This window comes from Haliotis cracherodii, unplaced genomic scaffold (assembly GCF_022045235.1).
Source record: "Haliotis cracherodii isolate W230 unplaced genomic scaffold, xgHalCrac1.p SCAF_1, whole genome shotgun sequence".
NCBI lineage: Eukaryota > Metazoa > Mollusca > Gastropoda > Lepetellida > Haliotidae > Haliotis > Haliotis cracherodii.
In genome coordinates this window covers 35,187,622-35,214,814 of record NW_027266264.1, presented here as the reverse complement: position 1 = coordinate 35,214,814, position 27,193 = coordinate 35,187,622, and the positions used below count along the sequence as shown (strand labels likewise).

The 27,193-nt window shown below is 40.5% G+C and overlaps 1 protein-coding gene across 1 annotated transcript in view; it reads left to right on the top strand.

Moving 5' to 3' along the window:
- LOC139476946 (glutaminase kidney isoform, mitochondrial-like) overlaps window positions 1-26,091 on the top strand; it is a 51,998-nt gene extending 25,907 nt beyond the window's left edge. The window contains exons 3-15 of the mRNA XM_071259507.1: window positions 2,407-2,543; window positions 3,029-3,158; window positions 4,964-5,043; window positions 7,371-7,534; window positions 11,179-11,270; window positions 11,894-11,952; window positions 16,767-16,833; window positions 17,860-17,910; window positions 18,312-18,488; window positions 19,225-19,356; window positions 19,992-20,146; window positions 21,307-21,447; window positions 21,958-26,091. Coding sequence (XP_071115608.1) covers window positions 2,407-2,543; window positions 3,029-3,158; window positions 4,964-5,043; window positions 7,371-7,534; window positions 11,179-11,270; window positions 11,894-11,952; window positions 16,767-16,833; window positions 17,860-17,910; window positions 18,312-18,488; window positions 19,225-19,356; window positions 19,992-20,146; window positions 21,307-21,447; window positions 21,958-22,081 — 1,509 coding nt within the window. The 3' untranslated portion in view covers window positions 22,082-26,091. The remainder of the gene's footprint in view (window positions 1-2,406; window positions 2,544-3,028; window positions 3,159-4,963; window positions 5,044-7,370; window positions 7,535-11,178; window positions 11,271-11,893; window positions 11,953-16,766; window positions 16,834-17,859; window positions 17,911-18,311; window positions 18,489-19,224; window positions 19,357-19,991; window positions 20,147-21,306; window positions 21,448-21,957) is intronic.
- Window positions 26,092-27,193: the final 1,102 nt, after the last annotated feature.

Genomic DNA, 27,193 nt, shown 5'->3' with positions numbered 1-27,193 from the left:
AGCTCGTGTCACAACACATTAACTCTCATGTTCTTTTCATCATCACAATAAATTGTCCATGATAGGAGGTCAGGGGGATCTATTTCAGATTGGCTGACTCAGATATAGATAGTTGACACAATCGGGCAGCCAGTCCTCTCAGGGCCTGCTGTTACTCACTAAGGCCACACTTCGTGGATTTTGTGGCAACATATCTTGCATTATGAACATTAAATATTGTATCTATCACAGTATTTTTGATCTGTGATTAAAGGCATAAAATATTTGCATACTTTATTTATAACAACAGGGTTTTCTAATGATACTGCGGAATAAATGTACAGTGCTTAGAAATTATATACAAGTTATAAGAATTACGTACATAGATACATACATACATACATACATACATACATACATACATACATACATACAGACAAACACATATACGTACGTAGGTACACGCACGCACGCAGGCACGCACACACACACACACAAACACGAGATAGATTGATATTTATTTTTATACAATGGTACATTTGTTAAAGATATTTAATGTATTTATGAAATGACAGTAGTTTATTAAAGAATAGAATAGACAGACATTTTAAATGTAAATAAAGGGTGGGAACAATAGAACATTACTATGCTGTGATAATTACATGGAATGTTATGGTTTGACATCAAAATCACAGTCATAACGAATACCAAAACTAATAGAAAAATAAAATATAACTGAGACTTTTTGTACAGAAACAAGCATGTAACAATATAGACATGATAGAAGTAGCTGGTGATAGATAATTCTTATTATATTAAGATAAATTTAAAATCCTTTTGTTTCCACTGCAAATTGATGGATAAATGTAAAAATTGAATTATTTTGTTCTCCGGATAGATTTTTGTTACCACTTAGAATTGTTTCTAAATTGGGCTGAGCCCCTATATACATAATGCTGATAAATATAGATTGTCTTATCAAAAAAATGTTCAAGAAAATAGTGAAAAGCATTTTCACACTGGGAACCGCAAGAGCAAGAAGTAGTGTCTGACAAACTTACCCTCAGTAAGTCAACATTTAGATTGCTACATCCATGTCTACGTCTTGTGTGTATAATATTAATTTAACGCGTTCCATAACTGAAATAATATGGAGATTTAATAACATTTGGAGATTCTTGTTTTAAATTCAGCTACAGAAATACTATTTTTATCTATTTTAGTTTTTGTATTCCACTGTTTTAATGAGTCTATAATCAATTATTTCTGAAAGGTACTTGTTGTGGCAAAACGTGCAGTCATGTTCTGTTTGTTACGTAGGTTATAATTTGAAGCAGCTGATCTGAGGTGAGGTAACAAATCATTTAGATAGAGGGAATTCATTCATTATTATTTTGTCCACTGTCATAAGTTTTTTTTGTTTTTTTGTCTCTCTTTTAGTGGTAGCCAGCAAATTTTGTCAAACCTGTAACAGTTCTGTGAATCAGAATCTAATGATGCTAAGGTTGTGTACATTTTAGATGTTTTGTGGAAGTATGTGTGTAAAAGTCTTTTAAGATAATGAAAAGATGAAACACAGGGAAACATGAGTTGAGTCAAGAATGATGATCTTCTGTAGACCTTCAAAAGCTGTTACTGGCTGGACTATACCGGAGACATTCAATTCAAGAAGATCAATGAAGGAATCAGAGTTTTCCCTTTTGAATAGAATTAAATCTGTCGTTACTGCGGTGAATTAATTCTATATATACTTAACTTACCACAAGTGAGTCAATTCTTTTATTGCTTACCAAGAATCCACAAATTAATCTCCATGACATCTGAATTGCAAGAATTTGTGTAGTCATTGAACCTTTTATGCCAGTATCTGCTTGGAAACTACATTATAAGGGTGCTTCTTTCACATTGTGGCAATCCTATCCTTCAGCATGGTCAAATAACCATGGTAACAAGAGTGTGCATATGTTGTGTTGCATAGCGTCTCATATATGGAGGGGGCACGGGAGGCCCAGTCGTCTAAGGCACCGCGATTTCGCTGTGCAGAGTTGCGTCCCTTGGACACACCAGAAACTTATGATTGTGGGTTCGAATCCCGGTTCACTCCGATTATGTTTCTAGGTTTGTCAGCACCATACCTGTGCTCATGGGTTTCACCAAAGTGGTAAAAGTCTAAGACCTGCATCACTTCAGGCTTTCTCCCACATTAAGCTGACATGCCATGATATAACTGGAATAATGGTAAAAGCGGCGTTAAACCCAACTCACTCACTAACTCATATATGGAAGAGAGACAGTACAGTGTTCTGGATCATGTTTTCCACACTGTATTTGAGTCAATTATGTCTACCTGTCCACCTCTCTTACAGATATGTCCTTCTCATTACTGAAGTGTCTTTGTTACATTCTCATCCCCTCTTCCCAACACAGGAGCTGGAGAAGACTGGGCTTAGGGAGACTGACCATCGTCTGAAGGAGTCAATGGCCAAGATTGCCAGCATACAGAGTGAGAACATCAAGAGAGAGGGACATGCATATGACTTCTTGGACAGAGAAACTTTTAAGAAGTAAGCCCAGCACACTAGAGGAGACATCTCTCAACTTAGAGAAGGCAGACCATACCACTAACAGCATGAGCTGGTCGTCATTGGACCAAATTAAGAGGGAACAATTAGCACATGTTTATAGATATATGTTTATTCTGTTATCTGGTTAAAATTGTTGCTGCTGTTTATTGTAATTTAGGGAACGGGTGGCCCAGTCGTCTAAGGTGCTGCGATTCACTGTGCAGAGTTGCGTCCCTTGGACACACCAGAAATCTATGATTGTGGGTTCGATTCCCAGTTTGCCCCGATTATGTTTCTAGGTTTGTCAGCACCATACCTGTGCTTGTGGGTTTCATCTAAGTGGTAAACATCTCAGACCTGTATCACTTCAGGCTTTCCTCCCACATTAAGATGACATGCCGCGGTATAACTGCAATATTGTTAAAAGCGGCGTTAAACCCAACTCACTCACTACTGTAATCATTTTTGGCAATCATGGTTTTCAGGTGTATTGCAGACAACATTGTCCTCATTGCAAAGGCATTCCGAGAAGAGTTTGTGATCCCCGACTTTTCTACCTTCTGTCAGGACATTGATAAGCTGTATGAGAAGGGCAAGTCCAACACAGCCGGAACGGTCAGTATCTCTATTTTTTCGTATTTGACTGACCAGAATCCTTCAAGGTATGTTACTGTGAGGGGTTTAGAGCTTATGCCAGACCTGCATTCTTATTCTCATGATAATGCATGAGTATTTTCTATTTATTTCCTCTTAGCTATTGTTCAGCTGGAATCCAAAGGCCCATCGCATAAGATTCATATCAACCCAAATCTGTGAGAGTGTCCTGCTCTCCTTCAGCCAGCATCCTACATCTCTCAGCCAGCTAGGTTCAACCGTGATATGTGAGGGGCGCCGTCTGAACCGTATGTCAATGTCCTGATTGCTCCTTCAGTCAGCATCCTACATCCCTCAGCCAGCTAGGTTCAACCCTGATCTGTGTGGGATGCTGTCTGAGCCGTATGTCAATGTCCTGATTGCTCCTTCAGTCAGCATCCTACATCCCTCAGCCAGCTAGGTTCAACCCTGATATGTGAGGGGCGCCGTCTGAACCGTATGTCAATGTCCTGATTGCTCCTTCAGTCAGCATCCTGCATCCCTCAACCAGCTAGGTTCAACCCTGATATGTTAGGGGCGCCGTCTGAACCATTTGTCAATGTCCTGATTGCTCCCTCAGCCGGCTAGGTTCAACCCCGATCTGAGTGGGATGCTGTCTGAACCGTATGTCAATGTCCTGATTGCTGCTTCAGTCAGCATCCTACATCCCTCAGCCAGCTAGGTTCAACCCTGATATGTGAGGGGCGCCATCTGAACCATATGTCAATGTCCTGATTGCTCCTTCAGTCAGCATCCTACATCCCTCAGCCGGCTAGGTTCAACCCAGATATGTGAGGGGCGCCGTCTGAACCATATGTCAATGTCCTGATTGCTCCTTCAGTCAGCATCCTACATCCCTAATCCAGCTAGGTTCAACCCTGATATGTGAGGGGCGCTGTCTGAACCATATGTCAATGTCCTGATTGCTCCTTCATTCAGCATCCTACATCCCTCAGCTGCAGCCGGCTAGGTTCAACCCCGATCTGTGTGGGATGCTGTCTGAACCGTATGTCAATGTCCTGATTGCTCCTTCAGTCAGCATCTTACATCCCTCAGCCAGCTAGGTTCAACCCTGATATGTGAGGGGCGCCATCTGAACCATTTGTCAATGTCCTGATTGCTCCTTCAGTCAGCATCCTACATCCCTCAGCTGGCTAGGTTCAACCCTGATATGTTAGGGGCGCCGTCTGAACCATTTGTCAATGTCCTCATTGCTCCTCCAGTTAGCATCCTACATCCCTCAGCCGGCTAGGTTCAACCCTGATATGTGAGGGGCGCCAGCTGAACCGTATGTCAATGTCATGATTGCTCCTTCAGTTAGCATCCTACATCCCTCAGCCAGCTAGGTTCAACCCCGATCTGTGTGGGGAGCTGTCTGAACCATATATCAATGTCCTGATTGATCCTTCAGTCAGCATCCTACATCCCTCAGCTGACTAGGTTCAACCCTGATATGTGAGGGGCGCCATCTGAACCGTATGTCAATGTCATGATTGCTCCTTCAGTCAGCATCCTACATCCCTCAGCCAGCTAGGTTCAACCCCGATCTGTGTGGGGAGCTGTCTGAACCGTATATCAATGTCCTGATTGCTCCTTCAGTCAGCATCCTACATCCCTCAGCCGCCTATGTTCAACCCCGATCTGTGTGGGATGCTGTCTGAACCGTATATCAATGTTCTGATTGCTCCTTCAGTCAGCATCCTACATCCCTCAGCCGGCTAGGTTCAACCCCGATCTGAGTGGGATGCTGTCTGAACTGTATTTAAATGTCCTCCTCTCTCTTTCAGACAGCATCCTACATCCCACAGCTGGCAAGATTCAATCCCAATCTGTGGGGTGTGTCAGTCTGTACAGTTGATGGCCAGAGGTATATATATAGTATAGTTGCATATATCAACACCACACACTTTTATCAGTAGTGTCCAACAGCGCTAAGTGACTTTGCAGCATATATCAGTAGCCAACACTGCCTGGTGAAGGCACTAGTACAGTGATCGCTCGCTATAACGCTACCAATGGGGTCCAAATAATTGGTGGGCGTTATAGACGATGAGCCGTTTAACCGAGGCCGAGGCGCGCGCTCGGAAAATCTCAAATCATCAATATGTGTTTATCTCACGTCACATCAAACTAGTATATATTTTTATGGACCTAGATCTACCTGTAATATCATTCATTTATTAAATCTGTCACATTTCACAATGTCTGAAATACGTATTCCATTTCAATTTATCATTTTTAATCGATAAATTAAAAAATTATTCACTATTTCCCGCGATGTTATTGAAAATAAAATTCTTGGACACACATTTCGACAACGGGTCCACATCAAAGAGCAAAATAAAGACGTTTTAAACAAATCTTTAAATATATTATACAAAGTGATAAATAAAATCAACAAAAATATATCTAAAAGTAATCAAACTTACATCTAAGTTATTATTTCCATCGTTTCGTGCGATCGCGTGTAATGTAAGTCAAATGATATCTCGGCTTTCGTCGCCTTGAATTCTCGGCTCGGACACAATGTTTAATGCAAAAATATATGCATGAAAAATCTTTGTTACAGCTCGTAACCTAGCATGATACATTCGCGAAGTTCCATATTTTTAATATATATCGTGATTTCCTGCTTAAAACGTTCAGATTAACACGATTTAACAAAAAATCTTTCGCCAACTTCTGAAATTTATCAAACACGAGCTTGGTATCACAGCTATAATTTTATTGGCTGCCTGAGGTCACGTGCTCAAAATTGACCAATCACGAAACTTGTAGTAGATTTCGGCAAGAAAGCGTCATTAGAAACAAATTTTAATCCAATGAAATCGCTTGTTATAACTACTGAAAAAACCAGGCGATGTTACGAAAGCACGATTACGAAATGAATGACCGCCGTGTTGTGACAGCAACTACATGTGTGTGACTGTCGCCTCAAATTGGATTGCCCACTAATTAAGAATTTAAACTTCGCTTGTGGTTCTCTTTTATTGCATGCATGCGCTTCTAAGATCAAAGGTCGATAGTGTGAAAAGTTAACTAGTTGAACAATCGTATTTCCGGGACTTGCCGCGGATGTTTTCAAACCGATTATTAGAACTCCATTCAGCGATAAACGGTTGATTATGCAATGAGAAGCGTTATGTGCAAATGAACAACGAACAACAATACAATTATGTCTGTGTAAAACTATCAGTAATAAAAGTGTACATAAATTTTGGGAGCCATGCGTTACCGCGTGTAGTAACCGAAGTAGCGCTTTATCGAAGAGCGCAATAGCGAGCGATCACTGTATACCTTCCACAGTGCCAGGGAATGTGGAAGGACCTGAGGCCATGTGTCTCATAGGCCCCACACACTACCAATGGTGCAGTTTGGACTTGAAAACTAATTTTGCTTTTGATGTTAATATTTGACATCACAGAGTAGCAGTTATGTAGATTGGGATTTCAGAGATGTTTTCCAGAACCTGAAATATGGGCAATAGGCTTATAAAGTATTACAATGGCTATAGACAGATGGCTTAATACAGTGACACCCTGTGTAACAAGATAGCACCATCCCCAGCAAAATGAGGTCAATAGGATTTTAGGATAATCAAATTCTGGGTACCAAGCATATCCATTAATATTTATTAAGGGTCCCTTACAGTAATTGTCTTGTTTTGTCTTATCTGCTCTAACAGGGTATTACCCTGTGAAGATCCAGGTTAGAATCGGTCTTCGACAACCCATGCTGGTCGTAAGAGGTGACCACTTTGTGGTATTGATGCTCATGATGACAATCACTAGATTGTCAGGTCCAGACTTGATTATATACAGACCGCAGTCATATAGCTGGAATATTGCTGAGTGCGGCGTTAAACAACAAAACAAACAGGGTATCACTGCATACTTGAATGATGACTCTTTTTCCCAAAATATTACCAGCCATAATTGTATTATGAATAAGGACATAAAAATTATTCATTTTGTAGATTTCTTTGGACTAATATAAAGTTTCACAAGATTAACTTAAAACATTTTTTAAACTTGCATCAACTTTTATCCATATTCATGCCTTTTATATAGCTATAAATTGTACAGGAATATTTGAAAACATGAAAGCACCTGTTATTTTGAACTAGTCTGTCTAGGTGACCATCTAACAATGAAGCAGTTCTATGAATCATAACTTGGCTGTTTACATCATTAGGTATTCCATTGGCGACACTGAGGTACCGTTCTGCCTACAGTCAGTAGGCAAAGCCATGACATATGCACTAGTTCTGAGTGACCTGAGCTCAGAGGTTGTTCACCAATATGTGGGACAGGAGCCCAGCGGACAGCCTTTCAATATGCTGTGTCTCAACCCAAACAGTGAGTCCCAAGGCTTTCTTTCTCCTGAAATAACGTTTTGCATTACTAGGTATTCAGTTGGCGACACCACAGATCCATTCTGTCTACAGTCTGTTAGTAAAGCGCTGTCCTATGCCTTAGTTCTGAGTGATCTCGGGTCCGAGGTCAGCCATCAGTACGTGGGCCAGGAACCCAGCGGACTCCCCTTCAACATGCTTTGTCTTAATCCCAACAGTGAGTAGGTCTCATGTGTCGAGGCATATGGTAGTCTCCCCTCCATGTGTAAGTACTCTTTCTGACACCACAAAGCATCTTGGTGCCTCCTGAAACATGTATTGAAAGTAACACTGTAACTGAAACAGATCCTGATCCATTAGTCCTTCTTACTTAACCCTGATGAGAAAGACCTCATGTAATCCTGTTCCTCTGTAACAAACTACTCCCCTCAATGTGTAAGAACTCTTTCTGACCCCACAAGGCATCCTGGTGCCTCCTGAAACATGTATTGAAAGTAACACTGTAACTGAAACAGATTCTAAACCATTAGTCCTTACTGCTCTATTTCTGTTAGTTCTGCCTTAACCTTAACCCTTTCTAGTAGGGACTACGAGGGATGGTCAAAAGGTTCTAAGCCTGACCAACTTTTAACCATGGGCCATAACAAAGTGAACTAGTCAATGTAGCACATTATTTTAGTAGTGCATTACAGGTGTATTTGGTCTGTTGAGGCTGTTTGTAAATTAGTGACACCAGAGAAAATGTAGAGCTAATTGAACAGGATTTCAGAGATTAGTACAGGTGATGAAACATGGGTCTACCACTATGAGCCAAAACATTAGTCCATGTGATGGCACCATTCCACTTCTTAGGCACCAAAGAAATTCAAGTCTGCAAGATGAGTGAAGAAAGATATGGCCACTGTATTCTGGGATGCAAAGGGTGCGATCCTTGTTTATTACTTAGAGAGTCATAGGCCTTCACATACTTCAACATGGACTTGCCTAGTTGTAGCCCTAGGACTGTCACAACATACTTCAACACGGACTTAGCTAGTCATAGCCATAGGACTGTCCCAACATACTTCAACATGGACTTGCCTTGTCATAACCCTGTGACTGTCACAACATACTTCAACATGGACTTGCCTAGTCATAGCCATAGGACTGTCCCAACATACTTCAACATGGACTTGCCTAGTCATAACCCTAGGACTGTCACAACATACTTCAACATGGACTTGCCTAGTCATAGCCATAGGACTGTCCCAACATACTTCAACATGGACTTGCCTAGTTGTAGCCCTAGGACTGTCACAACATACTTCAACATGGACTTGCCTAGTTGTAGCCCTAGGACTGTCACAACATACTTCAACATGGACTTAGCTAGTCATAGCCCTAGGACTGTCACAACATACTTCAACATGGACTTGGCTAATTGTAGCCCTAGGACTGTCACAACATACTTCAACATGGACTTGCCTAGTTGTAGCCATAGGACTGTCACAACATACTTCAACACGGACTTAGCTAGTCATAGCCCTAGGACTGTCACAACATACTTCAACTCGGACTTAGCTAGTCATAGCCCTAGGACTGTCACAACATACTTCAACATGGACTTGCCTAGTCATATCCATAGGACTGTCCCAACATACTTCAACATGGACTTGCCTAGTTGTAGCCCTAGGACTGTCACAACATACTTCAACATGGACTTGCCTAGTTGTAGCCCTAGGACTGTCACAACATACTTCAACATGGACTTGCCTAGTTGTAGCCCTAGGACTGTCACAACATACTTCAACATGGACTTTGCTAGTCATGGCCCTAGGACTGTCCCAACATACTTCAACATGGACTTGCCTACTTGTAGCCCTATGACTGTCACAACATACTTCAACATGGACTTGGCTAGTTGTAGCCCTAGGACTGTCACAACATACTTCAACATGGACTTGCCTAGTTGTAGCCCTAGGACTGTCCCAACATACTTCAACATGGACTTGCCTAGTTGTAGCCCTAGGACTGTCCCAACATACTTCAACATGGACTTGGCTAGTCGTAGCCCTAGGACTGTCACAACATACTTCAACATGGGCCTTACTAGTTGTAGCCCTAGGACTGTCACAACATACTTCAACATGGACTTGGCTAGTTGTAGCCCTAGGACTGTCACAACATACTTCAACATGGACTTGCCTAGTTGTAGCCCTAGGACTGTCACAACATACTTCAACATGGACTTTGCTAGTCATAGCCCTAGGACTGTCCCAACATACTTCAACATGGACTTGCCTAGTTGTAGCCCTAGGACTGTCCCAACATACTTCAACATGGACTTAGCTAGTCATAGCCCTAGGACTGTCACAACATACTTCAACATGGACTTAGCTAGTCATAGCCCTAGGAGTGTCACAACATACTTCAACATGGACTTGGCTTGTGCTAGCCCTAGGACTGTCACAACATACCGTATTCGACATAATAAGCGCCCACGGCGATATTTGCTGATATATTGGCTGGTGAACAATCCCAATTAGCACCCCTTCCGATTGATCAATGTACACGAGACTTATTTATTCACGTATAATGCACACTCGTGTGTTATATGCACCCTTAATTATGGGCAATTAAATTCTGGGAAAATATATCTGTCGGACATAAACATTTCAGGCTGTCACCATAAAACACGAAATTTATCCTTTTCACCAAAATAATATTCTACTAAGAGCCCCCTATTTCTAATTTTGAGAGCGCCCTGGGCGCTTATTACGTTGAATACGGTACTTCAACATGGACTTGCCTAGTTGTAGCCCTAGGACTGTCACAACATACTTCAACATAGACTTGGCTAGTTGTAGCCCTAGGACTGTCCCAACATACTTCAACATGGACTTGGCTAGTCATAACCCTGTGTCTGTCACAACATACTTCAAGAGAATGGAAGTTCGGTGGTTCAATCAGGGGGCCACTTCATATGTAAAGACATTAAAAGTTGGCCTGGCATTCGTCATTAAGGACTGGCCGGTTCAGAGTCAGTATACTGTGTCAGGGTGGGGTATACATGTTAAAACTCATCATGGTATCTCAGTGGGCTAGCACTATAAACCTAGTAGCACTATAAACCTAGTCCGGACTCATACAAGCAGCTACACACACAGGCATGCACATTGCTATATAAGTGCAATAATCTTGAATTGCAATGGGTTTTTTCACCTCACCTTCATTCCCATACCTGCATGACTTGCTGTCAGTCCTTGCTCTGCATGAAGACAATAATAATACTTCCTGTATTGCTGGATCTGTTTGTATGCTATTTACATGCATGACACTGCAAGAGTTTCCTGACCATACTGACAGTTGTTTTCCATATTGCTTCCATGTTAAACAATGTCATGTCACAGATTTCAAATTTAACATATACAAATCTTATAATTACAACTATGTAAATGAACTTAATTCCCATAGCAAATTATTATTAGCTTCATCAGTTAATCCAGTCTCATTCGCACCCAGTGCTATGGTCTTCACAACTGACAAATGGCATGACATCTGTATTTGGTTGAGCCTTCTCAGACCCTTCCTTGTGATGAGAGGTAGACTTTCATGACTTTGGGTCAGGGTTGTACTGGTCTATAGAATGTGTCCCCTTTCTATCTACAGACAAGCCACACAATCCCATGATCAACGCTGGCGCCATCGTCACATGCTCACTGCTGAAGAAAGATCTCAACCTTGCCGACAGATTTGACTTTGTGAGTGGTAATCTATTTACTGGAGTGACATATAAAAAACACCCTTACAGTTTAGAATGTAAGTCGTTCAATGAAAGCGGTGGGATAGCCTAGTGGTTAAAGAGTTCGCTCGTCATGCCGAAAATTTGGGTTCATTTCCCCACATGGGTACTATGTGTGAAGCCCATTTCGGGTGTCCCCTGCTGTGATATTGCTGGAATATTGCTAAAAACGGTGTAAAACACTTCTCACTCACTCACTCATTCGATGAAGTTGATATTTGGCTTGGAAAATCTGTAAGTGTTGATTTCAAGTGTGTCTGCATGTGACCTAGAACTTATGTTCTGTTCCATAAGGATTCTGCAGTAGATGTCCCAAATTCCCCATTCTTGCCATAAAAGGTGACTTTAATGAGGAGTGAGTGGTTACATTGTGTGACCTCAAATGTTACATTCTTCTCTTTCTGAAACATGTATTCAGTATGGCTGGTGCAGTCACACCTACAGGTGCACATGGGAAGGGAGGGTCTGTTTGGCAGCAGTTGTAATAATCATGGACTTATTTTCAACTTTTTAACAGACTATGGTACTGAATTGATCACTTTGAATGACAGCACATGTGTTGATTTTGTTCTTCGTCTTCAGACAAACAAGATGTACAAGAGGATGGCTGGCAACGAGTACTTGAGCTTCAACAACTCAGTGTAAGTGTGTTTGGTATGGCCAGACTTGTTATCAGAAGCATAGCTCATTGTCTGAGGTTTTATGGCCAGACTTGTTATCAGAAGCACAGCTCGCCGTCTGAGGCTCATGGAATATGTCAACTAGTCTTGACATTCACTTCTCACCACATGAGGACTCACGTTTGTAAAGGACAACTAATTAGGCCTGAGTGATACTAAGAGGTAGGCCACATGGATAGGCACTCCCAGGCCTTAGCCGGCAGTCTTGGTGTGGCATTGTGACCCGTAGGTTGGATTGATGCTCACACCATCAGTCATAGGTTTGCCTGTTCCTGGTCTGACTACACGCATTGCAAGTAAACGTAGTGCTGGACTGAACATGACACTTGTTCGTATTGCTAAAGTCGTAAATCAGCAGGTAGGATACACTCTGTAACAGTTCCTTTCTGAAGAGTTCTCCTGTCGTGCAAGTGTAGGACACAGAATCGGTAGTGCAAGTGTATGACACAGAATCGGTACTACAATGTAGTTCCTTGTCACTCTGATCCCTCTGTACTGTATTAAGTACTGTTGACCACAACATTTAGTCATGTCACTCTGATCCCTCTGTACTGTATCAAGTACTGTCGACTACAACATTTAGTCATGTCACTCTGATCCCTCTGTACTGTATCAAGTACTGTCGACTACAACATTTAGTCATGTCACTCTGATCCCTCTGTACTGTATCAAGTACTGTCGACTACAACATTTAGTCATGTCACTCTGATCCCTCTGTACTGTATCAAGTACTGTCGACTACAACATTTAGTCATGTCACTCTGATCCCTCTGTACTGTATCAAGTACTGTCGACTACAACATTTAGTCATGTCACTCTGATCCCTCTGTACTGTATCAAGTACTGTCGACTACAACATTTAGTCATGTCACTCTGATCCCTCTGTACTGTATCAAGTACTGTCGACTACAACATTTAGTCATGTCACTCTGATCCCTCTGTACTGTATCAAGTACTGTCGACTACAACATTTAGTCATGTCACTCTGATCCCTCTCTACAGTATTAAGTACTGTTGACCACAACATTTAGTCATGTCACTCTGATCCCTCTGTACTGTATCAAGTACTGTCGACAACAACATTTAGTCATGTCACTCTGATCTCTCTCTACTGTATTAAGTACTGTCGACTACAACATTTAGTCATGTCACTCTGATCCCTCTGTACTGTATTAAGTACTGTCGACTACAATATTTAGTCATGTCACTCTGATCCCTCTGTACTGTATCAAGTACTGTCGACTACAACATTTAGTCATGTCACTCTGATCCCTCTGTACTGTATTAAGTACTGTCGACTACAACATTTAGTCATGTCACTCTGATCCCTCTCTACTATATTAAGTACTGTCGACAACAACATTTAGTCATGTCACTCTGATCCCTCTGTACTGTATCAAGTACTGTCGACTACAACATTTAGTCATGTCACTCTGATCCCTCTGTACTGTATCAAGTACTGTCGACTTCAACATTTAGTCATGACACTCTGATCCCTCTGTACTGTATCAAGTACTGTCGACTACAACATTTAGTCATGTCACTCTGATCCCTCTGTACTGTATCAAGTACTGTCGACTACAACATTTAGTCATGTCACTCTGATCCCTCTGTACTGTATCAAGTACTGTCGACTACAACATTTAGTCATGTCACTCTGATCCCTCTGTACTGTATCAAGTACTGTCGACTACAACATTTAGTCATGTCACTCTGATCCCTCTGTACTGTATTAAGTACTGACGACTACAACATTTAGTCATGTCACTCTGATCCCTCTGTACTGTATCAAGTACTGTCGACTACAACATTTAGTCATGTCACTCTGATCTCTCTCTACTGTATTAAGTACTGTCGACTTCAACATTTAGTCATGTCACTCTGATCCCTCTGTACTGTATTAAGTACTGTCGACTACAACATTTAGTCATGTCACTCTGATCCCTCTGTACTGTATCAAGTACTGTCGACTACAACATTTAGTCATGTCACTCTGATCCCTCTGTACTGTATCAAGTACTGTCGACTACAACATTTAGTCATGTCACTCTGATCCCTCTGTACTGTATCAAGTACTGTCGACTACAACATTTAGTCATGTCACTCTGATCCCTCTCTACTATATTAAGTACTGTTGACTTCCATATTTAGTCATGTCACTCTGATCCCTCTCTACTATATTAAGTACTGTCGACAACAACATTTAGTCATGTCACTCTGATCCCTCTCTACTATATTAAGTACTGTCGACAACAATATTTAGTCATGTCACTCTGATCCCTCTCTACTATATTAAGTACTGTCGACTACAACATTTAGTCATGTCACTCATTGAGTCAATTGATCATGTTTCACTTCACAGCCCTAGAGGTGTTATTTTATGTTTTGCACTCTTACATGTCATTGTCCTGGGAGAGACTTCTTCACAGCATACAGAGAACACTTATCTTGGTCTAGTCATCAGTGAAGTCACGGTCTAGTTTGTTTCTTTATCAAATGTACATAGTTGTACTCATGAGATTTGTGTAGTGTTTTTTTATTCTTTGACTGTAAGTTGGAAATAAATCTCCAGCATAACATTCATTCATCAGTAGTATTTTTCAGTAGACTTACATTCTAGCCTAGTTCAGATAAAGCTTCTGTTAACTGTAATTCGACCTCACAATTACTTTCAACTACCAAACCCTAAGATTAGCTAACCCACTACTGACAGTCAACTGGAATACCAAACAGGCTTTTTTTTAAAAGGTTTCTTGTTATTATGTCTCAGACATTTCAATAATGTTTGCCCCAGTGGGAATCCAGGTCAGAATAGGCCCCAGCAACCTATGGGGTGTCATCGTACTCTGTGGGAGGCTGCTCGTAATGTCAATCACTGGATTGTGCTAGTCAAGACGTGGTTATTTACCTTTCTGCCATCATTGCTCCAATAATGCTGAGTGTGGTGCTAAACAACAAAGTCATAATTATGAAATGAAAACCTTCAGATTTAGCAAAGGGACTTAACTTCTGCTGAAAAAACAGATGCTTGTGGGTATTATCTGCAAGTCAACAATGAATTTTCCCAACAATCTCAAAGAACAGTAGACTGGGTCATTGAAATAGAATTCTTCTGTATATTAATTTAAGAAGACTTAAACAACAGTTAAGAGGGTGAGAGTTCTAGGTGTTCTGGGAAGTCTCTAATTCTGCCTTTGTTCACTGCACACTTTCAAATGTTGCACTGATATTTTATGTGCACTTCAAGCATTGTATGGTGATGCAGTACAAGTGGTATGTATATTGTTTTGAACATTCCCATTTCAGTTATGAAGCATATTTTGACCCCACAGATCATATTTGTGACAGTGACAGGCGGTAAATATTTCTTTTGCCAAAAAATGGTTTCACTATAGTAGCAAATGTTGCCTCTCGTTGTTTAAAGCTGACGCTTTGCTTGCTTTTCAAAATGGTTTATTTCAAATTTCAAGCCCTGATTGTTTTTATCAATGTGTTGAAACATGCCTTATGCTTGTGTTTAATTGACGAAAGGGACATTTTGTAATATTCTTATCAGTACAAGTAGTTTACATTAATTATAAGACAGGGCTCAAAATTTGCTTAGTGTCTGATGAGGTGCTGCTCATGAATACACGTCACAAATTTCTGGAATGTCTTGCAAGACTAAAGAGGATGATTTGTATAAATATGATCTGTGAATGTTCAAAAACATCCTGTATAGTTGAAAGTGCTCTTTGTTGTGAGTATTTAGTTTGTAGTTAAAAGAATCACAGTGTTCAGTTCCAAACAACAGATCAGATTTCGAGTCCTGTTATTTCAACTAGAACATGCTTGACATGCTTTTCCCCTCTAACGTTGTTACTAACGAACTCTATTGAAGCATTCAGCTGTTGCAGCTCCTACTAAATCAGATAACATGGATTTCTGCTTGTTATTCTGTCATCATAGCTGGAATACTACTTCTCGCTGTAATTCTGGGGGATGGGTAGCTCAGTTGTCTGGACACCACCATTTCCTGTACACAGCTACGCTTGCCACAAACTTATGATCATGGGTTTGAATCTCATTATCATCATGTTTCTGGGTTTGTCAGCACCAATGTCTAGAACTGCATCATGACAGATTTTCATCTCACAAAAACTGACAAGCAGTGACAACAGAAACCCTGCCATTAAACCAAACTAGCTCCTTTCTTGTAACACAAGTAGTGAACTTAACACATTCTCTTTTATCTTTTTAAATATTTCTGGTAAATATTTTCCTAGTAATTATAAAAACATTTATTACTAAACATCTGAAGTTCTTTTGTCTGTTTTTTTATGTCAAATATGTAAATACTGGTCAATGCAATTAGCAAAACTCCTTGATGAAGCCTGAGGGTTTTACTACTTTAGTTGACTTGGGTTGATCAACTGATAACAGATGACACAAGGGGAACTTCTCCATCCAACTGGCTGCGGCCAGAATGGACATCAATTGCTGTGAATGTGACCACCAGGGGGGGATAACTCTGTGTGAATTGGCAGTGCTTGCGTAATATTGTACCCTTTCGACATGGCTGATACTGTGTCTGATGTTTGATCTCTTTTCCGACTGTCAGTGTGTGTAGAGGTTCACACACACATGCCAATTTGTAATCCTGGCAAGTTAAACACGATTTTTTTTTGAGATCTCTATTTCACACAGTGCATTGCAAATTGGTCACCAGATATGTGTGTAGCTACATGTGACTGCATATGTCCTTGTAACCAGGAAAAAAATGTAATTCTTTTCAGCTTCCTTTCTGAGCGGGAAACAGCTGACAGAAACTTTGCCCTGGGTTACTACATGAGAGAGAACAAGGTATGGGAGACAACCGTTTAAAGTAACAAGGCTGGACTTAACTCATGAATACCGGTATATAAACATGAGTCCAGCTATTCAATGAACTCTTTTTATTTCCAATGGTGCAACAACAGGATTAACTTGCGTAATTCAGTACGGGTTTTGTTGATATTCTATTTTTGATGAGAGTTCACGAGAGGTAGGTTTAGGTTGGGGGTCCGGCTAATGTACCGCACATAACAATTTCATACAGATTTCAAGGAGCAAGTTAATAACTCGACTTATCAATGAGATCGGCTTATCTGCGGTCGTGTATGGTGATGTGTTGTAACCACCAGGTTAGTTGTCTGTCGCCATGTTGTCGGGTCCTATTCAATCTCTTTAAAAACACATCTTTCACTACGACATGATTCTTGTCTGTATCAAGATCTGACAACACCACAATAAAAGGTTGAATCAGGCAAACTTTCAAATCAGCCAATCAGCACTGAGCGAACCCTAAGCAATCTTTTTCCGCCCAATTAAATAAAGCATGTCTTGTTACTTGATTCAATGAGATGTCAGATTTCTCTAATGATTCAGCTTAGTTTCTTTTCCACCTTAAATAGGATATTTCATTGTGAGTGAAAGAAAAACACCATAGAACACAAAATATTCCCTTGATAGTACACCCTTTTGTATACAGTATCCATAACAATATAATCATGCTTATGCTGTTTTTTGCATTCTGAATTCTCTGATTATGAAACAGAAATGACATACGCTTGTCTGAATGCTTCACTCCAAGAATTTAGAAACCATGAGGTTGATTTGCCGACTTGAAAATTCACTTCACTCACTCACTCACTCACTCACTCAGACAATGATGCTGTTTGTTCCACCACAAGTTCCAGCTTATGAATCCAGCTGCTGCATCATTTAATGCTTAAATCAACTTGGGTTATGGTATCAGATGCACACAGCTGACATCGATCTGTCTCATGTTATGGTAATGAGACTATTTGCTAGGTCCATTATTCTGATGACCTGCTTGTCACATTACAGTGCTTCCCAAAGGGCACCAACCTCATCGAGCTGCTTGACTTCTACTTCCAAGTAAGTTCTAACTTGTCTCTTGATATACAGCCTTTCCAGGTCTTGTTGTTATTTTGTAATCTTTACCTCACCAGGACTAAATGGTCATTCTCCATCCAACCATCTGTCTTCTTACAGCTCCTTCTCCCACAAGGCTGAGGAATGACACTGGTATGTTTTTTCACAAATCAGAAAATCAATTCTTCTCATTGGTAACCACAAGACCCATGCCCAGCAGAGAGCGGAGTCTTTATGGAGCTATGACTTTCCACCAGGACACACCACAGATGACTTTAGAGATTTCACTGCATACCACCTTACTTGAATGAACTAGTTGCCTACAACAGTGCCTTGGTGCATGTTCATAAAACCGCTGGTGACAGAACAGAGCCAGAATATATTCCTTATGTTCTGCATTACAGTGTTGCTCTGCTGAGATTACATGTGAGTCCGGAGCGGTGATTGCAGCCACTCTGGCCAACGGGGGCATCTGCCCAACAACAGGTGACAAGGTTCTCCAGCCAGCTGCCATCAGAGACACACTGTCACTCATGTTGTCCTGTGGGATGTATGACTACTCCGGCCAGTTTGCCTTCAAGGTATGCAGAGACACCTGGTACAGTGTCACTGGTGGGTGTACATGATGTCAGGAGCTAACTGAATGGGCTCGTACACTACTGTTCATCCTGCTAGTGACATATGTAACAAACTTATCATTTAGAGTTCAAATGTTTCATAGACTATTTTCAGTGAAATATTTCTGCGTAACAATTAGATATATTAGATATGTTTTGTGATCGCCCTCAGAATCTCAGTATGGTAACTCGGAAGTGCGGACAGGGTCGGCTGTCATGTGACAAGCAAGTGATGTTGCATTGAAACATAACGACATCAGCCGTCTTGGAGAGAGAGAGAGAGAGAGGCCTAATTAAATATTTCCAGAGTAGATATTGCATTATGCCGCATCAGCAGTCTTGCAGCCATTCGCGGCGATGAACATAAAATAAACATTTACAACATATAGTGTACACAGTTCACAGAAAATCACAGAAATTACTCATCTTTCTCTATCAATCATGTTACAGTACAGGGCCAAGTTCCACAAAGGTATCTTATCTCAAAAACTAAACTCAGAAGCAAGAGAACCTATACCCTTCAGCTGATTTTATCATATGTTTGAGAGAGAGAGAGAGAGAATTTTAGTGGGTTCTTTAGGGTTGCTTATTTAATTATTTAATTTTTGGGAAATTTGTAACTTTGAAGAGTGCTGTCAAATGGCCAGACTATACTGACTCTACTAGTGACACGTTTATGATGTTCCTGTGATGTATTCAGGTGGGTCTGCCTGCCAAGTCGGGTGTGTCTGGTGGTGTGATGCTAGTCGTGCCCAACGTGATGGGCATTTACATGTGGTCACCCCCTCTGGACCAGTACGGGAACTCCTCCAGAGGCATCCAGTTCTGTGAGGTGAGGAAACCATCTGTTTCAGCTGTTGAAGGATTCAGATGAGGAGAATACACCTACCTACCCACCCACGCAAAGATGAAGGAGGCATTATAAGCTCCTCTTGACAGATTCAAACTTAGATCATTTTGAAATAGAATGGAACTTTAGGATGTGTCTCAGTGGCAGGATACTGGCAAGCTTTCAGCATATGAGATATCTTGTCAGTGGCAAGACACAGATCGGCAAGGGTGGCAAGGAATTCATCTAACTTAACAGAAATTACTGGTTAAAAATACAACTGATATGTATTGTTTGTTATGTGCGAAAGGTTCACAATTTGAATCGTTATTGCACTGTGGTTTCTGTATAGATGTTAAAAGTTTTACAGAGTGTAACAGAGCGTTTAGAAGATAGAAAAAACGGCAACAGGTGAAAGCAATAGTGTTTGTTCCCTTCTTTGAAAATCCTTATGACATTGAGTGTAGATTTTGTTATAAAATTGGAAATTCGTTGAATAAGAAATTCACTAAGAACATGGAGAATGATGGTAAAAAAGATACAGCAGGATGAAACTGTCCCTCTCTTGGTATTTCAAAGTTAACATTTTGATGTGACAATATGTTGACTATTGCAACATTGTGTCTGTGTGGTTGTAGAACCTGGTGGACTGCTTCAACTTCCACAACTACGACAACCTCAACCACAACCACGAGAAGCGGGACCCTCGGGTGAGGAAGGTGGACACCCAGTCCAGCAACGTGGTCACGCTGCTCTTCTCCGCTTTTAACGGAGATGTCACGGATCTGAGGAGGTCAGTGGACATCGGTGGCTGGCCTTACTTCTCTGTGACAACATGGCGTTCTTGTTGCCCTAGGCCTGGGCTCACTTGCACCAAGCCATCTTAGCACTAAGACTATCATATCTCCCATACTTAAACACAGACTTACTAAGTAGTCTTAGCACTAAGATTCATTTATGCAAGTTGGTCCAAGACAGAGAATGCTCTATATTTGTACCTTCATATCAGAAGGACCAAAGGAAATAGTGGATGAAGGAAGTATAAGGAGTGAGAAGGCTCTGTTTTTGTTCACAGGATCTGCATAATTTAAGAAATGAGCAATTAATATTTGTCCTGATTTAGCATTGTATTGTATTGATTTACAAATTGAGATGGGCAGATATCATAAAATTCCAAAGGAAGAAAGGCAATATTTTCACTCTAACAGTAATTTTGTTAAAAATGAGTGTCAGTTACTATTGATATGTGATAAATATCACATTAATTGTTCAAAGTATTTACCAAGGAAATTCATTGTAAATCTTTCCACTTTGATCCATGTTCGATATATTCATGACAAGTACGAGGGAACATTTTGTCAGTTGGCAGTTTACATTTCTTTTGCCAATAGAGATAAGAACTTACAGTTCCATGTATCTTCTAACTATGTGTGGATACATGTTATGTGTTGAAAGGGCCGACTTCAAGATGATTTCAGGAAGCATTTTTCCGATATCTGAAAATGAGGAAGTCTTTGCCTCAAGCTGTTTATCTAAGGAGAAACAGATAAAAGGCATTATAATATGTGGTAATAATTCATCTTGGGTCACAGAGTTGTTCTTTGTTAGATTTTTTTTTCTTTTGAACTTAAAAGTACCTACTCTTTTCACTCATTTTAACCATATGCACATGTATTTGATCATGTCTCCAAACCTTACAAGAGTATAAAAGAAATTAGGTTTATTGTCAGGCCAACATTTGAAAGTTTGAAAATTATACTTCTAGTGGGCCAAAAAGTGTGCCCTGCCCATCCCCAAGAAAGCTGTCATGGGTTCCGAGATTGTTGATTTGAAATACCTTACCTGGAGAAAACAAACATCTTTTTCACACACTGCCACATTGTCCTTTCTCAACTTCACATGTAAGCCTGCAGCAAGCTGGGTGTAAGATTTGTGGTACTGTCCTGCTCACAGATGTGCTATTGCTGGGATGGACATGAGCACCCCTGACTATGATGGTCGGACAGCTCTCCACATTGCTGCTGCTGAGGGCCATCTTGACGTCATTAAGTTCCTCCTCTTCAAGTGTAAAGTCAGCCCCTTCGCTGTGGACAGGTGGGTGGCCATCTTCACAATGTTACACATTGTTTCTCTAGGTGGCCGTCTTGACAATATTGCACATTGTTTCTCTAGGTGGCAGTCTTCACAATATTACACATTATTTCACTAGGTGGTCGTCTTCACAATATTACACATTGTTTCTCTAGGAAAGGCGTCAAGCCTTTCACAGACAATGATTGATTCAAATCCTTTGGTGCATGGCAACTATTCATGGCCCAATGGCACTTTATTCATGACAAGTTAAAATCAATAGATACCTTCACTGCCATTGATAGTGTAACAAAATAAAACAAATACTGTTATGTATCCTTGTTTGTATCCTGACATTGCTGATATGCTCATGCTGTCACCCACGTTTTGTAGTGCAGATATTGATAGGTTGCAGTCTGCTGTGATGTTGCTGCAATAGTGATGAATTGCTGCTTAAAATGTTCATCCACTCATTTCAATGTATTACTTCCTAATCACATATTCTCGCACAAGCTCTCTTCCTTTGTCTTCCAGGTGGGGTTTCACTGCTCTGGATGATGCAAAGAGATTCGAGAAGGTTGAAGCTGGTGAATTGTTGTTGAAGTCTATGCAGGATATCCGGCCCGATTACCTGTACCAGCCCCACTCACATGACTAGATCACATGACCAGATCGCATGATTAGATCATGTGACTAAATCACCTGACCAAATCACTTGCCTATAGCCAAAGAGGTTTCTTCAAGATGCTTCTATGTTAATACATATCATATCTACATTGTACTTTGTACAGAGACAAATAGCATCTGAATCACACTAGGTCTACCTTATTCCTACCTTACCTCAACAGTGATGGTTTGTCAACTGACTGAACAATTAATATTCAGCTAGGTGCTGGCCCGTTTATGTGGGTTTTTTTTATAACAAATGTCATTCATTTCACAGAGGGCAGTGGGGTAGCCTAGTGGTTAAAGTATTTGCTCGTCACGATAAGGACCTAGGTTCGATTCCCCACATGGCTACAATGTGTAAAGCCCACTTTTGGTGTCTCCCGCCGGTGATATTGCAGGAATAATACTAAAAGGTGCTTAAAGGGGCACTGATCTAACGCAATTCCCCGGACTGGTTGTTGCCTTTGTTATTGTTTTTTTCCCCGTGAGTACCCGGATGATAGGCAACGCAACTGAGCGTGACCAGAGACTGGGCTACTGTCTGCAAGGACAGCTAAATAAACTTGGAGGCAATATTTGTTTTACCCATTTTTGCATGAACACTGATTGGTTAACTGTGATCTATAAAGATTTCGACAAAGGGCACATGTTAATTAATTTCTTCAGCCTAAACAAACAGACAGAAAGAACAGCGGAGCTCATCGGAAGCCTCATTTGGAAATACCCCAGATGGTTATAGTTAAATACTAAAAAGGTATCCATGCAGTGAAAACATTTTCGGATTTCGGATTGCGTCAAAAATACGATTACCACTCCCTTGTTGTCATCCACTTCTTCTTGTATAACCCTACACTTGTCTATTTGTCGTCATTCACTTGATGCTCAGTTAATGAATTTATTACAGGTACAATTAGTGGTAGCACCAGTTAGATTACCTGACAAAGGTTCCCATTTGGCATTTATTGTGTCTGGGGTAATTATTCAATCTAAATCCAGATTTGAAGTGAGGTGAAATGTGTGTTATGTAATATGCACGTGGCAGCCCGGCAAGAGATGAATGATCAGTTGATTTACTTTTTTTTGTAAATCAAAGGATCGTTCCTAGTCATCAAAGGATTAACAGAAAATACGTTGATTGATTAATAACTGTTATCTTGCACAGTGGATATGTCAAAAGTGAGTGTTTACATGTCTAGGTTTACTAAAACAAAGGGAATACTCATATCATGGCGTGAAGTGCCGATGTAAAAACAACATACTTTGTTCAAAGGGTTAACTGATAATACATTGATTGGTTGATCGTTGTTATAAATCACTCAATGGATTTTTTAGGAACCATGGACGTTATGAAAATAGTTGTCACGTGGGCTTTCTCAGCCGACCCTTGAGACTTGACACCTATGTGAAACACCTGAAACAATCCAAGTGATCAGTTCAGAAACGAACACGGGTTATAATATCCCGAAACGATATATATCTTTTAAAATATTTTATTGTTACAGAGACACGTGACATCAAATATGTTTCTTTGTACAGCTGCAGACGAGTGGGATATTGTGCCTTTGTGTGGATATTCACGGATACATTTCTCGAACAAGGAAGCTGCCTAAAATTTATACACATAAATTTGGTAGGTTGTAATTATGGTATTTGCATTTTGTTTTCCTTCATTTGAACCGATTCGTTCTTGTTTCTCTACGTCTTGGTTGGGAAATTCTTTGTAAAATGTGATTCTCTCAGGCAGCTTATATAATGTGTAAATATTTCAGTCATTTTGACTAAATAATCTGTCCAGATTGATTTAGACGATCAAAAGGGCCTACAAACATCATAAAAGATTATTATGTAGGATTAGAAGCCAAACAACATAGAAATGTACTTTTCAACGTAACATTTTCAATCTCTTGGTGATGACATTAAACATCAAAATGTTTGGAATTCGTTATCATAATAATACAGATGGAAATGTTTTTCAGTCACTTTGTAAAATAACTGAATATTTAGACGTTAAATAAATTTGTTACACATTTTGACAGTAAAAAAAATATACACACTATATAAAAAGCAATGCTCAGGTGAAATATTTACTTTGTGTTACAAGACGAAATAGTGTAAACGAAAATCGCAAAATTACCAAGCAAGTGACTTATCAAAACTTCGTCAATTTGACCATACTTACGAATGGCGCAGCAGAGGTCGCGAACTAGTCTAGATTTCTGCTATACATCTGGGTACTCACTGGGGAAAAAACAATAACAAAGGCAACAACCAGTCCCGGGGAATTGCGTTAGATCAGTGCCCCTTTAATACCCAACTCACTCACCCACTTCCTCATTTCAAGGAGAGATGTGGTAAGTCTAGGATAGATGTAGTAAGTTCAAACACAAAATGAAAGATTTGTAGCCACCAAAGATGGTTGTCTTCCTGGTATACTGTGCATATGAATCATAGCAGCACATAAACAGTGTATATCCCGAATCTTTCAACCACTGAATGCTATAATCTGTAATCTCAGGCAGCGGTTTGTGCATGTTATGAAGTCCTTCACTGCTTGATGAAGAAATTTGCCTCTCTACTTCTTACAGTTGAAGATGACAAAGTGTGATAGTGGAGTTGAAGTGGTTTTAGGTTACCGTATATCATAGGTGTGTATTTAGTACCGACTAATGTTATTATTTACTGAGGTGAAGCTCTGTATCTAACAAATATTATCAAACACCTACACTTCAAACTAACTGATACAGTGTTGTTTCATTACAACTTTGTTCCAACCTTTCAATTGTCAGGATGTATTAATCAAATTCATGCTTGCTTGGCTGTTTTTGGAGATTTGGAACAAAATAATAGGTTTTGGTTTTGTTTGGCACCATATTGTTACTAAAAATGAATGACTACATAGATCAGCATTGTGTGATATCGTGTCAGTTGTGACCAGGCTGTTAAATGGAACATTGTATTAAAAATGCCCTGCATCACAGAGGATGAGTGGGGAAACTGGGGAGCAGTCATGGTTTACTAGGTGTGTTTGTTTAAGGGATATAATTGTTGATTTTCCATGTATTTGTGTTTGACATCAATGCTCAGCACCCCAGCAGTGCCACACCCTTGGTTGTATCGTTCTAGACTATCACTGATGTTTATATATGCAGTTTATTGCAGTGCTTTTTGTTTGTTTACCTCAGTGTTCATTAAATGATTTGTTACAGGGTAATTGCATCTCATTCAAATGCTCAAGACACCATTTTCTGTATTATTGATTTTAGCTATTTGTTTTCCTGCTGGTGGCTTATACTGTAAAAACCAAACCTCCATCCTATGCAGTCTTTAGCTTTGTGTGATTGTTATTAATAATTGATGAACGAAAGATCAAGATTGAATCTCAGAGTCACTGACAGCATCAGTGTATTGTTAAGGTAAATTTGTTTTTGAAACAGGGATTCTGAATAGTTTGGCCTTGATAATGAAATTTTGACCTTGATAAATTTCAGCTGGCAGATGGTATTGACAGTTCATATACAAATGTCAGATATCATCATCTACGGTATTTTTAGATAGTTTGCGTTTACTTATGTGCACCACATGCTGCACATGGCAAGACACTTATTGATAGCCTGTGTGTGTTGGCACCTGTCAATCATCATCACTATGCACTTGTCGATTTCAAATCAGGAACTTTCTTTTACAGATTTTCAGGATCTTAGTTTGTATGTTTCTTTCCAAGAGAGTGTTGTTGTTTTTTGTGTGAGTGTTTAGACATTGACAGTGTGTACAAGTATCTACTCAAGTACTGGTTATGGCGGTGAGGCATTCTTCTGTTTCTCTACCAGAGAGATTTCGATATTAGAAGAATTTTCTTCATTGTATATTGTTGATTATACTTACGGTTTATATATTTAATATTATTTGCAGTTAATTCTCGTTATGATACTGTTAGTGTTCAAAGGGATATAGCCCTCGTTGTGATGCACATGCACACACACACAAACACACACACCCTTTCTTTCCCCCCCCCCCCCCCCCCCCCCCCCCCCCCCCCCCCCCCACACACACACACACACACCACCCCACCCCACCCCCGAGCAACTGCTGCTCACCTACTGGATACTTCGATGTGATTGAATCTGAGACCCTTTGGAATGCCAGACTCATTATAATGCCACTCTATATTACCATGACAAATAGTGTTATAACAAGGTTTGACTGCATGGCATTAGCAGGATTTGTTACTCAAGTATTAATATATATTTTGTTAAGAAATTGATATTATCAAGAGATTAATTTTCTAGTATATTTACACCCCATGTTTAGTGGCTGCTAGCTTTTTAACACAATAAACGCTGACAATTCCAATGTCTTTTGTTCTTCATCAGCCCTGTTCAGCATGAGGAATGGTTGGCCCACTGGCACCATCTGTTGGGATTCTGCCATGATCTGATTCTTGTGGGTTCAAATCCTTGGTTTGACAGCACTTTAACTGAGATTGTAGGTTTCCATCATGGGTTAGAACTAATGCCCCTGTAGACTGATTGTCTGAAGAGTCGACTGAATGGATCGGGGGGCTAAGGCTCAGCTGATTGCTTGTCATACCTGGTGGTGCAGGCTCTGCTGATTGCTTGTCATACCTGGTGGTGCAGACTCAGCTGATTGCTTGTCATACCTGGTGGTGCAGGCTCTGCTGATTGCTTGTCATACCTGGTGGTGCAGACTCAGCTGATTGCTTGTCATACCTGGCGGTGCAGGTTCAGCTGATTGCTTGTCATACCTGGTGGTGCAGGCTCACCTGATTGCTTGTCATACCTGGTGGTGCAGGCTCAGCTGATTGCTTGTCTTACCTGGTGGTGCAGCCTCAGCTGATTGCTTGTCATACCTGGTGGTGCAGGCTCAGCTGATTGCTTGTCATACCTGGTGGTGCAGGCTCAGCTGATTGCGTGTCATACCTGGTTGTGCAGGCTCAGCTGACTGCTTGTCATACCTGGTGGTGCAGGCTCAGCTGACTGCTTGTCATACCTGGTGGTGCAGGCTCACCTGATTGCTTGTCATACCTGGTGGTGCAGGCTCAGCTGATTGCTTGTCATACCTGGTGGTGCAGGCTCAGCTGATT